Source organism: Hemiscyllium ocellatum, chromosome 19, assembly GCF_020745735.1.
Source record: "Hemiscyllium ocellatum isolate sHemOce1 chromosome 19, sHemOce1.pat.X.cur, whole genome shotgun sequence".
NCBI lineage: Eukaryota > Metazoa > Chordata > Chondrichthyes > Orectolobiformes > Hemiscylliidae > Hemiscyllium > Hemiscyllium ocellatum.
In genome coordinates, this window is record NC_083419.1 from 3,281,730 (window position 1) to 3,302,186 (window position 20,457).

Below are 20,457 nucleotides of genomic sequence, written 5' to 3' on the forward strand. Positions count from 1 at the left end.
ACACCCACCTGAGAGAGTTGACATGACCTCTTGTTAAAATCTCACCTGAAAGATGGCACCTGTGACATGCAGCACTCTCTACTACTTTGGGACTGTAAGTCTGCATGTTTACCAAGAGGAGAGTTCGCTTCAAGGTATCAAACCCTGTATTTAAATGGTGTGAGTGTTTGCATGTGTATGTATTTGAAATTGTTTGATTTTACTGGCTGATGAAAAGTTGTCTTTGAAACAACACAGTAACTAGCCTTCGTAATAGCTCCAATTGTTCGCAGTGTTAAATGTCACACTTTGATGCTGCCCTAAATCCATCCTAGTTTTCATTATCAATTATTCATCAGTTGGTAGCATGAACCAAAAGCAGGAAATTTTACAAGATGACGTATTAACATGTCAGGACAAAAAAATTGAAAGATTGTCTTCCATTCGCATTGCATAATTCATTGGTTACTATTGTGCTGTATTCTTCAGGTATGCAGTACTGATACATACCAGAGGTTAAAATGTTGGCTAAACAATCTAGGCACAAGCTTTTCTGGTTTTTGCTGCTTCTACCCAGAAGTGTTATTGCATGCCATCAACTCCAATCTCACTGATTATTTGTTCCCTATAATTACCTTCAACTAACATATAACAATCACCAGTTCCATCATTCTATTTGGCTTCAGGCACTCCTGTCAGACTCTGGTACATAATAACCGGCACATCCTAATGTACTTTGTGGTGTGAGTAATTGAAGAAGTAGCATGTGATATGTGTATCATGCTGGGGGGAAACAGCTTAGTATTAATTTATGGTGTCAGAAAAGATCCCATAATGTTAGTTGAAAACCTTAAGAATCCACTCCAGTGTTCTCATCATTGTTTATTCCTCAAAAAAATCCTTTAGTAATTGAAGCATAAACAGTTTGCAGCTTGTGAGAGTTTGCTGTGCACAAGTTGGTTGCTGAATTCCTGAAGAAGGGCTCTGCCTGAAAGGTCGATTTTCCTGCTCCTTGGATGCTGCCTGACCTGCTGCGCTTTTCCAGCAACACACTTTCAGCAGCTGACTTTCTTAACCTAACAGTCGCCATACCTGAAATGTTATGTCACCACAGTCTTACCAGACCATAGAGGCTGCTCTCTCATTAGAGAGAAGCGACTGGTGGTGATTTAACCTGAGGGCCATCAGACCTCAGGCAAGGGAAGAGGTTGAGAAGCAGAGTCCTTCATGGTAACCTCAAACTGGTGATGGGAATTGAACCCACACTGTTAGCATCATATGGCAACAAACCAGCCAACTGAGCTAAACGGATTCCCACTTAAAATGTATGTCATTGGCTGTAAAGAGGCTTGGTAGGTCCTGGCATTCATTCCAGTTTGTTCCTCCTTTCCGCTATGTCCTGCTACCATTGCCGTGATGATCTTGCTGTTTGACCATTAGAATTGTACGCTGTGGTCTGGCTTTGGCTGTACCAGCGCTTGACCAGACTCACTCTCACTCCTCAGTCTTGTGCCTTACAGTCCTGACTTATGATGATTTCTATTTTGTAGAACACCAACAGAACTGTAATAAGGAAAACATTTACCAAAGCTATCGTACAAAGCAAATCTCTAACAAAAACACAGGCTGAAGAACTGGTCATATTCCTAATGGATAATCATACAGAGCTCTTCAAGGTACAGTATTGTGAGAAAGGTTGACTGCTTATTTAGGAAGGAATATTCTTGGATATTTTCAGTACCTCAATGATGCCTGTTACTGACTGTTGATTCCTACTTGAAAACTCTGGGATAGTTCTTCCGCTTCCCAGGAAGCATGTAAATACAACCTGACTTGGTTAAGGCAAGAGGCTGTCAGTAGGGGAGTGATTTTTTTTTAGGTGGGGGATCATAGAATCCCTACAGTGTGGAAGCAGGCCCTTCGGCCCAACAAGTCCTACTACTCTACATTTACCCCGACTAGTGCTTGTAACTTACACACCCCTGAACACTATGGGCAATTTAGCATGGCCAATTCACCTAACCTGCACATCTTTGGACTGTGGGAGGAAACCCATGCAGACACATGGAGAATCTGCAAACTGCACACAGACGATCACCCACGGCTGGAATCGAACTCAGGTCCCTGGCACTGTGAGGCAGCAGTGCTAACCACTGAGTCACGATGTTGGGGGTGGGGTGTGCTGTGCTGTCTCCCCCAAGAATGTCAATTTGTTATTCTTGAAAAAAGGAACTCTGTAGAATTATGTAGAAGATAATTTGGTCTAGCCAAGTCTGTGCTGATGTCCACTAGGGGATGATGTTTGTTTGAACATCCCCTGTTGATTTCAACTTGGAGGCTACTTGACTCCTGGATGTCCCTCCTCATCATCTTACAAGCTTTCCATTTCCGATGTTGTTGGATTGTCTGTTTGAGCTTGGGCTTGGATGAACGAGAATTATCTGCAGTTGACCTTTGTGAAACTGGAAGCTATTCCGTCAGATCAACAAAAATGCTACATGCATTGCTACTGACATCTGGAGATCATTGCATGATTCCCATTTTTGTGCACTTTCAGGCAGGACTTCTGATCCTGGCTGGAACAGTGAAGCCCTCAGTGCAACCATCAGGAGTAGACTAGTAAAAGGGTGTGTCAGAGAGGATGTAGCTACATTTTAGTCACTGCTTCGCTCACGTTCAGTTTTCGAGAGTTTAGAGTCTTTTCAATTGGCAGGATATTCCATTCCTGGGAACACCCTCCAGTGCTGAAATTTGCGGGTGTGAAGTTCATTAAAAGTGGGTTTAAAATTGTAAATTTTTGCGTATGAGTGTTGAAGTTTGTTACTATTGTTTTGGTGTGCAGAGGCCAATTTGTGATTTGTGAATTTGCTAATACAGAGGAATTAGTGTAGTTGTGTCAGTGTCATTTGTTGTCCTGCACTCAGCAGTGACTTGGAACTCGTGCGTGCTCCCTTTTCTTGTATCAGGTTCAAGTTGCAGCACATCAGGTTATTCTGGTTAATGAAGTTGTTTTCCATTCCAAGTTTACAAATCAAGTATTAAAAAAAAAACAAGGATAAGTTCATTAGAATGAGTTGGTCCCTTAACCTGATCCTTGTACTTGGAATAGATTTTGAGAAATTATGGTTTCTAACTAGTTAAATTGTATTTTTTAATTTAGTACCCAAACCAAATTTTATTTTTGAGGTAAACGCAATGAATTCTTAAACAGCACTAAGGTGAAGTGTAACAACTTAATGTTTTATTTCGGTTGTGTTTTTCAACTCCCTAGATCCCTAGTTCTCTGCTTCGGATGGTCAGGAAGAAGCTTCTTTTCCTTCAAGGAGGAGGGGATCCCAATACTTCCTCAGGTACCTCAGGCATATCCTAATATAAGCATGGAGGAGTATTTGATTCCCTTCATTGTCTTAAGTTCTCTCAGCAATACACTTCTTGATAAGAACGTAAGAGCTCGGAGCAGGAGTAGGCTGTCTGACCCTTTGAGCCTGCTCCACCATTCAGTAAGATCATGGCTAATCTTTTCATGGACTCAGATCCACTACCCACCCTCTCACTGTATCCCTTAATTCCTTCATTGTTCAAAAAAAATTATCTACCTTAGCTTTAAAAACATTTATTCAAGTAACATCAACTACTTCACTGGGCAGGGAATTCCACAGATTCACAACCCTCTGGGTGAAGAAGTTCCTTCTTAATTCAGTCTTAATTCTGCTCCCCTTAATTTTGAAGCTATGCCCTCTTGACCTAGTTTCACCTGCCAGTGGAAACATCCTCTGTACATCTATTTTATATATTCCTTTCATAATTTTATATCTTTCCATAAGATCCCCCCATATTTTTTGAATTCCAATGTGTGTAATCCCAGTCTACTCAGTCTCTACTCTTAAGCCAACCTCCTCAACTCCGAAACCAACCTAGTGAATGTCCTCTGCACCCCCTCCAGTGCCAGTGTATTCTTTCTCAAGTAAGGACACTAAAACCGCACATAGTTCTCCAGGTGTGGCTTCACCAGCATTCTCTACAGCTGCAACATAACCTCCCTGCTTTTAAACTCAATCCGTTTAGCAGTGAAGGACAAAAGTTCCATTTACTGCTTTAATTACCTGTGGTACCTGCAGATCAACCTTCTGTAATTCATGCACAAGGACACTCTGCACAGCAATGTGCTGCAATTTCTTGCCATTCAAGTAGTAATCCTTTTTACTGTTACTCCTAACAGAATGGATGACTTCACATTTATTAACATTGTATTCCACCTACCAGACCTTTGCCCACTCACTCATGTATCTATGTTCCTTTGCAAAGTTTCACAGATGTCTACACACTCTGCTTTACCACTCATCTTAGTGTCTTCTGCAAACTTTGACACCCTGCATGTGGTCCCCAATTCCAAATCATCTATACAAATTATGAATAATTGCTATCCCAACACTGATCCGTGAAGCACACCACTAGTTACTGATTGCCAACCAGAATAGCACTCATTTATCGTTGCCTCTTGTTAGGCAACCAATCCACTATCTGTGCTAATATTTTACCTGTAAAACCATGCAGCTTTATTTTGTGCGGCACCTTTTGGAAATCTAGGTACATCACAATTGACTGAAATAAACTGATTTATTTTGGTCCTTCATGTGGTACAGATATCACTGGGGCTGGGTCTGCATTTATTGCCCATCACTAATTGTCTGGAGAGGAAGGGGCGCGCTTCCTTTTGAACCATTGCTGTAAGTATATCCATGAAGCTGTTGAGAAAATGAAGATTTGGACCTAGTGACAGTGAAGGAAAAGTGATATATTCCCAAGCCAGTAACTCAGAGTAAAAAATGAGGTCTGCAGATGCTGGAGATCACAGCTGCAAATGTGTTGCTGGTCAAAGCACAGCAGGTTAGGCAGCATCTCAGGAATAGAGAATTCAACGTTTCGAGCATAAGCCCTTCATCAGGAATAAGAGAGAGAGAGCCAAGCAGGCTGAGATAAAAGGTAGGGAGGAGGGACTAGGGGGAGGGGCGATGGAGGTGGGATAGATGGAAGGAGGTCAAGGTGAGGGTGATAGGCCGGAGTGGGGTGGGGGCGGAGAGGTCAGGAAGAGGATTGCAGGTTAGGAGGGCGGTGCTGAGTTGAGGGAACCGACTGAGACAAGGTGGGGGGAGGGGAAATGAGGAAGCTGGAGAAATCTGAATTCATACCTTGTGGTTGGAGGGTTCCCAGGCGGAAGATGAGGCGCTCCTCCTCCAGCCGTCGTGTAGTTGTGTTCTGCCGGTGGAGGAGTCCAAGGACCTGCATGTCCTCGGTGGAGTGGGAGGGGGAGTTAAAGTGTTGAGCCACGGGGTGATTGGGTTGGTTGGTTCGGGCGGCCCAGAGGTGTTCTCTGAAGCGTTCCGCAAGTAAGCGGCCTGTCTCACCAATATAGAGGAGGCCACATCGGGTGCAGCGGATGCAATAGATGATGTGTGTGGAGGTACAGGTGAACTTGTGGCGGATATGGAAGGATCCCTTGGGGCCTTGGAGGGAAGCGAGTGTGGAGGTGTGGGCGCAAGTTTTACATTTCCTGCGGTTGCAGGGGAAGGTGCCGGGGGTGGAGGTTGGGTTGGTGGGGGGTGTGGATCTGACAAGGGAGTCACGAAGGGAGTGGTCCTTGCGGAACGCTGATAGGGGAGGGGAGGGAAATATATCCTTGGTGGTGGGGTCCGTTTGGAGGTGGCGGAAATGGCGGCGGATAATACGTTGTATGCGCAGGTTGGTGGGGTGGTAGGTGAGAACCAGTGGGGTTCTGTCTTGGTGGCGGTTGGAGGAGCGGGGCTCAAGGGCGGAGGAGCGGGAAGTGGAGGAGATGCGGTGGAGGGCATCGTCGATCACGTCTGGGGGGAATCTGCGGTCCTTGAAGAAGGAGGCCATCTGGGTTGTGCGGTGTTGGAATTGGTCCTCCTGGGAGCAGATGCGGCGGAGACGAAGGAATTGGGAATATGGGATGGCGTTTTTACAGGGGGCAGGGTGGGAGGAGGTGTAGTCCAGGTAGCTGTGGGAGTCAGTCGGTTTATAATAGATGTCTGTGTTGAGTCGGTCGCCCGAGATAGAAATGGAAAGGTCTAGGAAGGGGAGGGAGGAGTCTGAGACAGTCCAGGTGAATTTCAGGTCGGCTGGAGGAGGAGCGCCTCATCTTCCGCCTGGGAACCCTCCAACCACAAGGTATGAATTCAGATTTCTCCAGCTTCCTCATTTCCCCTCCCCCCACCTTGTCTCAGTCGGTTCCCTCAACTCAGCACCGCCCTCCTAACCTGCAATCCTCTTCCTGACCTCTCCGCCCCCACCCCACTCCGGCCTATCACCCTCACCTTGACCTCCTTCCACCTATCCCACCTCCATCGCCCCTCCCCCTAGTCCCTCCTCCCTACCTTTTATCTCAGCCTGCTTGGCTCTCTCTCTCTTATTCCTGATGAAGGGCTTATGCTCGAAACGTTGAATTCTCTATTCCTGAGATGCTGCCTAGCCTGCTGTGCTTTGACCAGCAACACATTTGCAGCAAGCCAGTAACTCAGAAGAACGTGCAGGTGACAGTGTTTCAGTGTAGATATTGCCTTTGTTCTTCTCTATGAAAGTGGGTCATGGGTTTAGAAGGTGCTGTCTGAGGAGCTGAGATGAATTTTTGCAGTGCGAGGTTTTGGTGGTCACTGCTGCTACTCAGTGTACTGCACTGTTGCTCCACTCTCTCAAATGGGGCCATGGTGTCAAGGGCAGGCATCCTTACCTAATGTCTGGAACCCTGCTCTTTGTCCATATTTGAATCAGGGCTGTATTGAGATCAGGAGTTTGTATCTTGCAGAACCCAAACTGATCATCAGTAACTAGGCTATTGCTCAGCAAGTGCTGCCTGATAGCATCATTGATGTCACCTTCTGTGACATCGCCCATGATCAAGAGTAGATGATGGGATAGAATTGGCTCGGTTGGCAGAATGCCTCAGATTAAAATGCAGTTGCCATGCTTTGTCCATTCATCTAATCTATCAATATCCTGTCGTAAGTTTATACTGTTGTCAATACTATTTATGATGCAACTCAATTTTGTGTCTGCAACAAATTGGGATATTTAACTTTTTCTGCCTTTATTTAAGCCATCAATGAATATTGTGAATAATTGAGACCCTGATACAGATCCCTGAAAGACATGACCCGTTAATCTTGCCAATTTGAATATTTACCCATTATTCCAAAACTGCTTTTCACTACTCAACCAATTTCTTGTCCCTGGTAATAATTTATCCTCAGTTCCATGGACTTCTAGCTAACAGTCTCTTGTGTTGGACTTTATTAAAAGCCTTCTGGAAGTTTACATCAACCACATCCATAGACTTACTCCTGTCCACCAGCTGTGCCACCTCTTTAAAACAAAACTGACCTACCCTTAATGAAACCAAACTGATTCTCCCTGATTAGCTAAAGGAGAAAGTGAGGTCTGCAGATGCTGGAGACCAGAGCTGAAAATGTGTTGCTGGAAAAGCGCAGCAGATCAGGCAGCATCCAAGGAGCAGGAAATTCAACGTTTCGGGCATAAGCCCTTCATCAGGAATGCCCTGATGAAGGGCTTATGCCCGAAACATCGAATATCCTGCTCCTTGAATGCTGCCTGACCTGCTGCGCCTTTCCAGCAACACATTTTCAGCTCTGATTAGCTAAAGGTCAAGGTTTTCAGTTAACTTCTTGATTATAGACTCCCAACAATTGCCTCCTCCACCCCCACCCCCCCCACCCCCCTCACCGCCCCCTGGTAGATATAAGGCTAACTGGTCTGTAATTCCCTGATTTTACTCTGTCACCATTATTAAAGAGTGAGTGACATGAACACATTTTCAGTCCAGGGGTCAAACTCCTAAATCCAGGGAACTTGGAACGATTGTGGTCAGGACATCAGCAGAGTGCTCTCCTACCACCTTTAACACCTACGGATAAAAACCATCAGGTCCAGGGATTTGTCACTCTTCACTTCCATTAATTTACCCATTATTGATAATTTACTTCAGCTAAATTTATTTAGACTCTGTCCCTGATTCTCTGTTAATCTCAGAACAAAATCTAGGCTGGTGCTTTTTATTTTATTTTAATTCAATGTGGCAAACTTTCACTGAAACATAGGCATACAAGGCTACAGGTTTGGTTTTAACAATAAAACAGAAGTTTATTACACAAAAGGGGAAAAAAACTACCAAGCTATCTGCATTCAACATGTTTTGAAAGATGTCTAAAAATGTTGCAGAATAAAATATTATCTTCCCAGTCTCAATACTTTGCATTTAATCAACATCTAGAGAAACTTCCTTCCTTTGCAAGTCTGTCTGCTGATGTTATTGTTTCTTTACAGTTCTAATCCTGTGAGCTATGAAGGCTTTTTCTTTGAGATCTCGGTTGTAATAGTAGGACTTTCTCAACTTTAAAGTATTTTTGGAGATTTTGAACAAAACATTTTTGGTTTGTTAGCTTTCACAAATTTTGTGTTAAGTTATTCCTTTGTTGCTCTGAACAATGTTTTTGCATCTAACTTCAGTCAGATCTTTTTCAAACTGACTTCAGAAGCTTTTAACTCAATGTTTATAAAATTGCTTATCCCAGCTCATGGCTTCATGTTTTATTCTTCTGTCAAAACACCAAAATATCAACAAATTTGGTTCCAAAAACTCTGACTTAGTTTATGATTAAACTAGTTTACTCAGTGGACCAACCCCAAAATCCAACAATTAGAATCCAAGTTCTTAAATTTAAAAACAATTAAAGGATGAATGGTATTTTATCATTAAGATAATCAAAAGTTATTTGGAAAAGGCAGGCAATTGGAGCTTTCGATTATCAGATCAGACATGATGTCATTGAATGGCAAAGAAAATTTGGGGACTAAATGGCCAATTTCTATTCGTGTGTTTTATTGTCAAAAATATGATAATTGCATTTGCGTCTGTACCTTTCATCGCACTGACATCCACGATGCTGGGGACATCCAGAGGAGGTTGTAATGGATCATCACTTGGCAAAGATTGATACAAATCTTTGAACCTTATCACACAGTCCATTGAACCTGTTTTGCATGCTAAATACATTTATGTTGCACCTTTCAAATCATCTTGATTTGTTGTTAGTCAATTAGTTAATTATTTTGAAGTGCAGTCACGGTTGGCATGTACAACAGCCAGCTTATTTATAGCAAGGTCACAGCATGAGGCGACATAGATTTAGGACAGATGGCAGAGGTAGGTTCTTTACTCTCAATAGTAAGGGCGTGGAGTGCACTGCCTGTAACAGTAGTAGACTCGCCAACTTTAAGGGCATTTAAATGGTCGTTGGATAAACATACAGCTGAAATGGAATAGTGAAGGTTTCAGTTGGTTCCACAGGTCGGTGCAACATCGAGAGCCAAGGGGCCTATACTGTTCTGTATTGTGTTCTAAACAATAAATGAGATGAACAACCAGATGACAATTGATGTTGGCTGTGAGGCACTCCCCTCATTCTTTGCCATAGAATCTTTTGTAATATCCACTAGAACTGGCACATGGAACCCACAGTTTTCATGTCTTATCTGAAAGATGGTGCCTTTATAAATACAGTATCCCTCGCTTAGTACCAGCTTGAATTATGTGAAGTCAAAGACAATCTGATCATGACAAAATGTCTCAACTGCATATTAGCAGATGTCACTGTTACAAACTTCATGTCATGAGATGAGTAGGATTGAGCCTGTATCTGAGCTAATTTCTATACAGACTATAAAATGCTGAGAATCCCTTGAAATTGCCTGTTTGAAGATCTGGTGGCTGAAACTGAAACGCAAAATGGATGTGAAAGTGCAAGACGAATAATTATGGCTGGTGTCTCTGCAAATTTCGGAACTGGTTGACTTCCTGATCTTCTGGAATGGGTATTTTCATTCGCAATAGGGTGTGCAGAAGAAACTTTTATAGCATTCCAAAAATGACTGGAGAAATAATTTTAAAAATATTTAAAACTGTTTTAAATCAGAACAATTTCCCTTTGGAAGAGATAATGCTACAACCAACTTCTGCCGTTTTCCACACTGTTTCCTTTGTTTCTCACTACTTTCTCTGAAACTCTTAAATCAAAATTATCATCTCACTGGACTTTTGTAGCAAGAATCAGTGTCCATGTTTTGATGCTTCTTGTCGCTGCTCCCAGATGGGATGCTTTGGGAATTTTCAATATTGAGCTTCCACACGAAGTGTTGTACAGTGCTTGTTGAAGAGGAATGAATGACTTATGGGAATTGTGAGTAACATTGAATGCATTGTCTGCAGTGCCACACAGTGCCTTGGAGAAGCTACTGCATTCTAATGGTCATTTCAACTGATCAGAGGCAAGAACTAGCGACTAGAATAATTGTTGAGCAAGACATTTTTTTTGCTAAGTCTGAAAAATAAGTTGACACTACTGCACAGTACTGAGAGTGTTGATTACAGCTTTTATTTGACACCTTAAAGATCTGTTTGCCTGTTATGATAATTCAAACGGATTTTCAAGTTTCCATGGCACAAATAAAGCACAGGAACATGAGCATGCTGATCAGCCACTCTGTGTTGTCCCTTCATTCCAGTGCTTTCCACCCTTTTAACCACTGTGACATCACTTCAAAGGCTGCCAACATCATCAATGACCCATCCCACTCCAGGAATGTCTTCTGACAGGCAGAAGATACAAAAACTTGAACACATACTCCAGGAGGTTCAGGAACATCTCCTTCTCTGCTGTTATTAGACTGATGAATGGACTCTGTAACTTCAAATAATGTTGATCTTGTTAATGTTAATTTTGCCTCGTGCATGTCCTCTGCAGTGTAATCTGTATGCCTCACTCTGTCCAAGTTTTTTTTTTCACCCTATGATCTGTACATCCTTGCTTACTATGATCTGCCTGTACTGCTCGCAAACAAAGCTTTACACTACTTAGGTACACGTGACAGTAAATCAAGTCAAATCAAATCAAATTTCAAGGCTTTAAAATTGTCACCTCTGAGAACTGAGAACGTAGGATGTAGGGACACTACCACAGCACCACCAGAGGGCAAAATATTTTTGTCCGCAAAAATCTTGGCTTATGATTTTCTCCATGTGATTATGATGAAGTGGGACAACGTGTAAGCACAACGAGCACGGTACAGAATACTGAAAGGGAGTCAGAACTATTGCTATTCTCTGAACTTGTGACCTCACTCGGGTCTCAACTCTCACTTTGGGAAGCTCTGCTCTATTCAATCTGATCTTAGTTTACCACCTTGGTTCCATATATTTTAATATTTTCATCAAATGAAAATCTATCGATTTCATAGTTATTAAATTTTAAATTTACCCCCATTTTGGCAGACTCTTTTGGGAAAGAGTGCCGTGTGAAGAAATGCTTCCTAATAGTATCCCTGAATGGATAAGCTGGGACTTTTCACTGGAACATCAGAGGTTGTGAGGCAACCTTATCGAGGTTTTATAAAATCCTGAAGTGTATAGATAAGGTGAACGGCAGGTATCCTTTCTCTAGGGTGAGGGATTTGAAGACTATGGGCATAATTTTAAGGTGAGAGGAGGAAGATTCTAAAGACATGAGCAATTTTCTGTGGAAAGACGTTCCAGAGAACGTGGTGAATGTGGGTACAGTTAGAACATTTAAAAGACATTTGGACAAGTACATGAATAAGAAATGTTTAGAGGGATATGACCAAACACGGGCAGATTGGACTTACTCATTTTGGAATTATGGTCGGCATGGACTAGTTGGACCAAAGGGTCCGTTTCTTTGCTGTAAGACTCTAGTATGTCAACTCCACTGTGTTAACAATCCTTCCTCAACTTTTTCACAAAACATTGTTTGACTTGTTCATTTTCTGAAATTTGCTGTGTACAAATGGGCTACTATTGCATTTGCCTACATAACAATGTAATGGTATTTTGAAAGGCATTTACCAAAAGTAAAATGGGTAGAATGTCACAGAGGTGTGACCAGACCCGACATAAATGTAAGTTACTTTACATCATTATTACATTGTCTATTCCCTGCAGAAAAACAACTTGATCATTTTGATTGCTTATTTTCTGCCAGGTTTTACATTCTGCCAGCACGTAACACAGAAAGAATTTGAAGAGCAGAAAGACAAGACCACCATGGACCAACTTAAGCAGTTAGTCCAAGAGATCAGTCAAAACTCCAACACATCTGCAAAAGAGAGAAACAGGCTGCTTGAGGAATTCCAGAAACAACACCCATCAGTGTTTGTTCAACGCTACTCAAATATCATTTAGGAGGAGAATATCATTGAGATTATTGCTGTTTCTTTTGTAAAGATAGCATTTTGAATGAATGTAAGAATTTGGCACCTGTGTGACAGTGATTTTTCTAACCACCTGGCTCAGAGATGTTATTCTGCACCTCTGGAGCAAGTGGACCTTGAACCCAGGCTTCCTCTTCCAGGGGTAGGGACACTACCAGTGCACCACAAGAGGGCAAAAGTATTCTTATTTGACAAAAATCTTGGTTTATGATTTTCTCCATTTGATTATAATTTACATTGATTTGCACTAAACGTAACAACTAAAACGATCAGTTTGTCTTTGTTGGAATGTTTCATTTTATGCTACTGATTATGTTGTGTTCGAGGATTTTTAGTGGGAACAATTGTTCACCTTTTGTATACAGGAATTGACACATCAGGCTGCTCTTCTGAGTTTGCACTACCATTTGGGAGGCTCATCTGACTGCATTGATTTCTGGCTGGGCAGTCAACTGGTGGGCTTCTGTGCCAGCAGTGTGAACATATTACTGTCTCCTGTCAAATGAATCTTTGGCCATCACAGGGGTATGAAAAATGTTGGAATCCAAAGTAGAGAGGCAGGAGTGTTCTTTCAGCCTCCTGCCTGTCTACCAGGGATTTGAAAGCAAGAGATATTTTCTATGAACTATGAGGCAAGTTATTACGAGGATCTAGTGGACTTGGGTTGAAGCTGGCCACCTGGGTTGTATGATGTTCCTTGCTCTGGATTTTTGACATTTCCTCTTCATTTAAGCTCTGTATTTATGAAATTCTCAAACAAATAGGATGAGGATATGATTGCAAAATCTGATGGAATGCAGAGTCAAAATGTGCTCAACTAAGTGGCATCAAGTGCTTTCTAGATAGCTGCATTTAATAAAAATAAATAATTAACACTAATCTTACTCTGGATATAGGTTTGCTAGAAGGTTTGTTTTCAGATGTTTTGTTATTAGTGAGCCTCTGGGTGAGACGCTAGTGGCATGGCCTACTTTCTGTGTATGTGTTGAGGTTTCCTTGGGTTGGTGATGTCATTTCCTGTTATTTTTCTCAGGGGTGATAAATGGGATCCAAGTCAATGTGTTTGTTAATAGAGTTCTGGTTGGAGTGCCATGCTTTTAGGAATTCTCGTGCATGTCTTTGTTTGGATGTGTTGTCCCAGTTGAAGTGATGTCCTTCCTCATCTGTATGTCAGGATACTAATGATAGTGGGTCATGTCTTTTTGTGGCTAGTTGATGTTCATGTATCCTGGCGGCTAGTTTTCTGCCAGTTTGTCCAATGTAGTGTTACAGTTCTTACAAGGTATTTTGTAAGTGATATTAGTTTTGCTTGTCTGTATATGGTCTTTCAAGTTCATTAGCTGCTGTTTTATTGTGTTGGTGGGTTTGTGGGCTACCATTAGAACATTATTTCAATGAGCCACCACACACTGCAGGACAGAGGAACTATGAAGAGCAGAGAAAAAAATCACCTATACAGTGTATTCAAAAATAACGGGTACCCAATGAACACAATGGATTTTATAGCAACAGACCCAACCATGTCCAGAAACCCTAGCCACTCTCCCCTACATCAAAGACATCTTGGAAATGACTGCCAGACTACTCAGATCTCTTGGCATCATGGTAGCCCACAAACCCGCCAACACACTAAAACAGCAGCTAATGAACGTGAAAGACCGTATACAGGCAACAAGCAAAACCAATGTTATTTACAAAATACCATGCAAAAACTGTAATAATCACTACATTGGACAAACAGGCAGCAAACTAGCCACCAAGATACATGAACATTAATTCACCACTCTCACAAGTATCCTTACATACAGATGAGGAAGGACACCAATTTGGCTGGGACAACACATCCATCCTAGAATTTGCCAAACAGAGACACGCATGAGAATTCCCAGAAGCATGGCATTCCAATCGGAACTCTATTATCAAACACATTGACTTGGATCCCATTTACCACCCCTTGAGAAAAATAACCAGAAGTGACATCACCACAGGAAATGAATTCACCACGTGAAAAAACATCACCAACCCAAGAAAACCTTAACACATATATAGAAAGCGGGCCATGCCACCAGTGCTTCATCTGGAGGCTCACTAAAGATGTTATAGTATTATGGTGACAAAACATCTGAAAACGAACCTTCTAACTCAGCGAGCAAGCCTCCATCCAGAACCTCAACCTGAGCTACAAATTTTCTCAAAACTCGCTAACTAATCTTACTATGAGAAATTCTAATAAGGTTAATCATGAACAGAATTTTTATATTTGCTATATCTCAGTCTTTTTTCCAGTTTGGATAAATAAAACTGAATTAACCAGAAATGTGTACTTTTAGTCCAGAGATTTTTCTTGAATACATTGCACAGCTTGGCCGTTGCATTTTGTGGCATTATGCAGATTTAAAAATGTGTACAATTGTCCTGATTACCTCGCTTTCTTTTTGACTTGCATTCTATTTTTTTCTCTATTTCGTGTGTTACTTTCTCATGTTTGGTTTTATTGCTTATGGAGTCCATGTCTTCATTTCTTTTTTCAGTTTAAATATACATGAGGTGTGGCAGGTTTTGTGTCCAAAACATACTAACATCATGTCTTTTGACTTAGTTTAAAATAGTGTGTTTGGCAGCTTTGGGGTTTACATTTTCTCCTCTGCAGACATTTGGTGGTTTAGGTTCTTGCAGCAATTAACTGTTGGAAACAAAGTTGAATAAAAAAGGTAAGGCATAATTTCCAACCCTCCCCCCCCATATTCAGCCTAGTCTCTTGGGAAAAAAAAAGCTACAGTTCTGCATTCACATCCAACTTATTCCAATCATTTGATTAGTGTTTTGGAAAATTAATTGTCTATAAAAGAGAATGTTCGGATATGTTGAGACTCAAGGAAATAAGGTGAGGTTGAATAGACTTTAATATTCGTTTTAGAGGTAGGACGGATGAGTTAAGATCATTGAATGACACATGGAATTGCCATATTGTTGCCATCAAAGATGTGGCTGAGGGGTAACAGGACTGGAAACTGAATATTCTAGGGGAAAAGGATCTTTAGGCAGGACAGGATATATGTAGAGGAAAGAGGAATTACTGAAGGGGCCTAATAAAGAGACAGTAACTGCAGCAAACAAGGATGCTAACTTGGAAGTTGTCAGATGAGGCTTTATGGAGACAGCTTTGGAATAAAAAGAGGGCATTCATGCTGTTCAGAATGTCTGGGAACCTATATGACAATGAGCAATTGAGTAGACGTCATCAATTCGTTGAGGCAAATAGGATAATTATTTTTAACTTATCCAATATAAATTGGGATAATCATATTATGAAGTGTTTAGAGGGGGTGGATTTTTTGAAATTTATTTAGCAGAGCTTTTTATATTCACATGCAGGTAGTCCTACAAGGGACGGTGGAGTGCTGGACCTAATTCGGGGAAACAAAGCCAGAGGTGGGACCATCTTAGTAACAGTGACTACAAAACAAAAAAGATTAAGTTTAATATGGAAAAAGATAAATTCTGCAGAAAAGCATTTGGGTTTGGGGGAAGGCAGATTTTAGTAAAATAAGGATCTGGCCAAAGTAGACTGTGAAGTGCTATTGCAGGATAAAGCCACAGCAGAACTTAGAGGAGTTTAAAACCCAGATGCTCTGGTTTCCTCCCACAATCCAAAGATATCGAAGTTAAATGGATTGGCCATGGGAAATGCTGGATGAGGGTGGATGGGTCTGGGTGGGATGCTCTTCAGAGTGTCAGTGTGAACTTGATGGGCTAAATGGCCTGCTTTCACTCTCTAGAGATTGTATGAACTATTCCATGAATTAGGGAGAGTACAGACTTAATGTGTTCCATTGAAGATGAAATGTATGAGCAGCAAACCCAGAGAACCTGGATGTCTAGGAATATATAGTGCTAGATAGAAAGGAAAAGTGAGGCATGTAACATACAAATGGAATAAATCAGTGGAGGCCCTATTGGAGTATAGAGTGTTCAAGGGGAACTGAAGAAGGCAATTAGCAGAGCAAAGAGGGTGCATGGAAAAAGGCTGATGGGAAAGATTGGGTAAAATCACAATGTGTTTTGGATGGAGGTTTGCTCGCTGAGCTGAAAGATTCATTTCCAGACGTTTCATTACCTTATGAGGTAACATCTTCAGTGGACCTCATGCGAAGCAATGCTGAAACTTCCTGCTTTCTATGTATATGTTTGGGTTTCTTTGGATTGATGATGTAATTTCTGTTGGTGATGTTATTTCCTGTGGTGAAGTCACTTCCTGTTCCTTTTCTCAGGGGGTGGTCGATGGACATTGGACAAACAGACAGAAAACTAGCCACAAAAAGACATGACCCTCTCTCACTAGTGTCCTTACATACAGATGAGGAAGGACACCACTCCAAGTGGGACAATACATCCATCCTAGAACAAGCCAAACAAAGACATGCACGAGAAGCATGGCATTCCAACCAAAACTCTATCAACAAACATATCGAGTTAGACCCCATTTACCACCCCCTGAGAGGATGGAGGAGAGGATGTCTGTACAACATTCAGGAAGACGGACTGAGATTCTTCAAATTAATATAGAGAGAAGAGGTAGTGGAAGTTCTGGTAGGCTTAAAAGTGGACAGATCCCCAGGGCTGGATGATAAATAAGTTTGCAGCTCAGTGGTTCGCACTGCTGCCTCAGCACCAGGGACCCAGGTTCGATTCTAGCCTCGGGCGCCTGTCTGTGTGGAATTTGCATATTCTCCCCGTGTCTGCATGGGTTTCCTCCAACAGTCCAAAGATGTATAGGTTTGGTGAATTGGCCATGCTAAATTGCCTATAGAGTTCAGGGAAGTGTAGGTTAGGTACATTCGTCATGGGTAAATATAGGGTTGGGGAATGGGTCTGGGTGAGTTACTTTTTGGAGGATCACGTGTTTCCACACTGTATGGACTCTACGATTCTATGACAAAGATTGGCTGGGTAGTTGACAGTGAGGAGCAAGGTTTTAGGTTACAGGAGAATATTAATGAAATAATAAGATCGGCAACTAAATGGCAGATGGAATTTAACTTTCAAAGGGAGTATTCAATGAATGGTAGAACACCATGAAGCTCAGAGGGATTTTAGGTTGCGTGTCCACAGATCCCTCAAGGTGGCAGGACAGTTAATGGGGTAGTTAGGACATATGGGACACCTGTCTCGAACAGTCAAGGCATAGGTTATAGTGGTGGGTAGGTGGAGTCACAATTGAGTTACTGTGTGCAGTTCTGGAGACCACTATAGGAAGAATATGATTTCACTGGAGGGAAGATTCACCTGGATGTGATCTGGGCCAGACTGCCTTAGCTATAAAGAGGTGTGGATAAACTCAGGTAATTTTGTTGAAGCAGATAAGAGGGACCTGATAGTGGTGAGTAAGATTGAGAGGATTAGATTAGATTACTTACAGTGTGGAAACAGGCCCTTCGGCCCAACAAGTCCACACCGACCCACCAAAGCGCAACCCACCCATACCCCTAACCTAACACTACGGGCAATTTAGCATAGCCAATTCACCTGACCCGCACATCTTTGGACTGTGGGAGGAAACCGGAGCACCCGGAGGAAACCCACGCAGACACAGGGAGAACGTGCAAACTCCACACAGTCAGTCGCCTGAGTTGGGAATTGAACCCGGGTCTCAGGCGCTGTGAGGCAGCAGTGCTAACCACTGTGCCACCGTGCCGCCCCAGTGAGCTGGAGAGAAAGCAGTTGTCCCCTTAGTTGAAGGGTCAGTAACAAGAGGGCACACTTTTCAGGATGGAGGCAGGAGCGATGGAGAGGATCTGAGGAAAATGCTGGGGGTCTAGTATACACTACCTGTGAGGGTAGTTGAGCTTCAACTCTTTGAAAAGAACTCTGATAAGCACATAAAATGTCATAACGGCGAAGGCTTTTGGCTTAGTGTTGGAAGGTGCGACAAGTGTGGAGTTAGTGTGGTATGTACTGGATGGGTCGAAGGGTATCTATTGTGCTGCAGAATTACTATTCTCAAAACGTGGACGTAGAACAATACAGCAGAGAACAGGCCCTTCGGCCCTCGATGTTGTGCCGACCTGTGAACTATTCTCAGCCCATTCCCCTACACTATCCCATCATCATCCATGTGCTTATCTAAGGATTGTTTAAGTAACCATGTGAGCTCATGGGTCATGTTGACAGTGGAGGCTGGTGCTTTATCGCTGTCCATTGGGAGTTGAAGTGTACATGGAAGCTGTTTGATGTTGTGATTGTGAAGATGCTGTGTCCTGGTCCCCATCCAGTGGACAGCAGAAGCTCCGCCCCCACCTGGGCTCACCTGGAACCTGTGACCACGCCCCTTGAGGGCACGGTCACGTGTGTATGCGGGCGGAAGCGGAAATGAGGTTTGCGTGGTGGGGGGGGGGGAGTGATGCGATGGCGAAAAGGTCGCCTCCGCTTGTCGCCGCCCGGGAGTGAGTGAGCCGTCAGGCGGCGGGGCCCGCGAACACGGGCCGGCAGGAGACAGGCTCTGCCAGGTGACAGGCCGCAACCCCACCCACACCTCTCCCCCACCGCCACCCACACCCCATCCCCCACCCCCACCCTCTCCCCATCCCCTCACCCTCCTCCCTCACTCCCCTCCCCCACCCCTCCGCCAACCACAACCCGCTTCCTTCGTGTTTTAACAGGCGGGAGAGGGGGGAGGGGAGGCTGGGCCTGGTCTGCCCTGGTGGGGGGGGGGGAGGTTGGGGTTTGAGAGAGTGATCAGAGAGTGAGAATGTGGGGGAGGGGGAGGCACAGGGATCAGAGAGTGAGAATGTGGGGGAGGGGGGGCACAGGGATCAGAGAGTGAGAATGTGGGGGAGGGGGAGGCACAGGGATCAGAGAGTGAGAATGTGGGGGAGGGGGAGGCACAGGGATCAGAGAGTGAGAATGTGGGGGAGGGGGGGCACAGGGATCAGAGAGTGAGAATGTGGGGGTGGGGGGGCACAGGGATCAGAGAGTGAGAATGTGGGGGAGGGGGGGCACAGGGATCAGAGAGTGAGAATGTGGGGGGGGGGGGCACAGGGATCAGAGAGTGAGAATGTGGGGTGGGGGGGCACAGGGATCAGAGAGTGAGAATGTGGGGGAGGGGAGGCACAGTGATCAGAGAGTGAGAATGTGGGGGGGGGGGCACAGGGATCAGAGAGTGAGAATGTGGGGTGGGGGGGCACAGGGATCAGAGAGTGAGAATGTGGGGTGGGGGAGATACAGGGATCAGAGAGTGAGAATGTGGGGGAGGGGGGGCACAGGGATCAGAGAGTGAGAATGTGGGGTGGGGGGGCACAGGGATCAGAGAGTGAGAATGTGGGGGAGGGGGGGCACAGGGATCAGAGAGTGAGAATGTGGGGGAGGGGGGGCACAGGGATCAGAGAGTGAGAATGTGGGGGAGGGGGGGCACAGGGATCAGAGAGTGAGAATGTGGGGGAGGGGGGGCACAGGGATCAGAGAGTGAGAATGTGGGGGAGGGGGAGGCACAGGGATCAGAGAGTGAGAATGTGGGGGAGGGGGAGGCACAGGGATCAGAGAGTGAGAATGTGGGGGAGGGGGAGGCACAGGGATCAGAGAGTGAGAATGTGGGGGAGGGGGGGCACAGGGATCAGAGAGTGAGAATGTGGGGGAGGGGGGGCACAGGGATCAGAGAGTGAGAATGTGGGGTGGGGGGGCACAGGGATCAGAGAGTGAGAATGTGGGGTGGGGGGGCACAGGGATCAGAGAGTGAGAATGTGGGGTGGGGGGGCACAGGGATCAGAGAGTGAGAATGTGGGGTGGGGGGGCACAGGGATCAGAGAGTGAGAATGTGGGGTGGGGGGGCACAGGGATCAGAGAGTGAGAATGTGGGGTGGGGGGGCACAGGGATCAGAGAGTGAGAATGTGGGGGAGGGGGAGGCACAGGGATCAGAGAGTGAGAATGTGGGGTGGGGGGGCACAGGGATCAGAGAGTGAGAATGTGGGGGAGGGGGAGGTACAGGGATCAGAGAGTGAGAATGTGGGGGAGGGGGAGATACAGGGATCAGAGAGTGAGAATGTGGGGGAGGGGGAGATACAGGGATCAGAGAGTGAGAATGTGGGGGTGGGGGAGGTACAGGGATCAGAGAGTGAGAATGTGGGGGAGGGGGAGGCACAGTGATCAGAGAGTGAGAATGTGGG

The 20,457-nt window shown here is 44.2% G+C and overlaps 2 protein-coding genes across 3 annotated transcripts in view; both read left to right on the forward strand.

The window, feature by feature from the left end:
• Positions 1 to 13,342, forward strand: part of depdc4 (DEP domain containing 4) — a 30,604-nt gene extending 17,262 nt beyond the window's left edge. For both annotated transcript variants that reach the window (XM_060839189.1, XM_060839188.1), the window contains exons 7-9: positions 1,530 to 1,655; positions 3,251 to 3,329; positions 12,069 to 13,342. In XM_060839189.1, coding sequence (XP_060695172.1) covers positions 1,530 to 1,655; positions 3,251 to 3,329; positions 12,069 to 12,268 — 405 coding nt within the window. In that variant the 3' untranslated portion in view covers positions 12,269 to 13,342. The remainder of the gene's footprint in view (positions 1 to 1,529; positions 1,656 to 3,250; positions 3,330 to 12,068) is intronic.
• A 5,330-nt stretch (positions 13,343 to 18,672) lies between these two features.
• scyl2 (SCY1 like pseudokinase 2) overlaps positions 18,673 to 20,457 on the forward strand; it is a 57,008-nt gene continuing 55,223 nt past the window's right edge. Inside the window, exon 1 of the mRNA XM_060839596.1 lies at positions 18,673 to 18,803. The gene's annotated coding sequence lies outside the window, so the exon portion shown is untranslated. The remainder of the gene's footprint in view (positions 18,804 to 20,457) is intronic.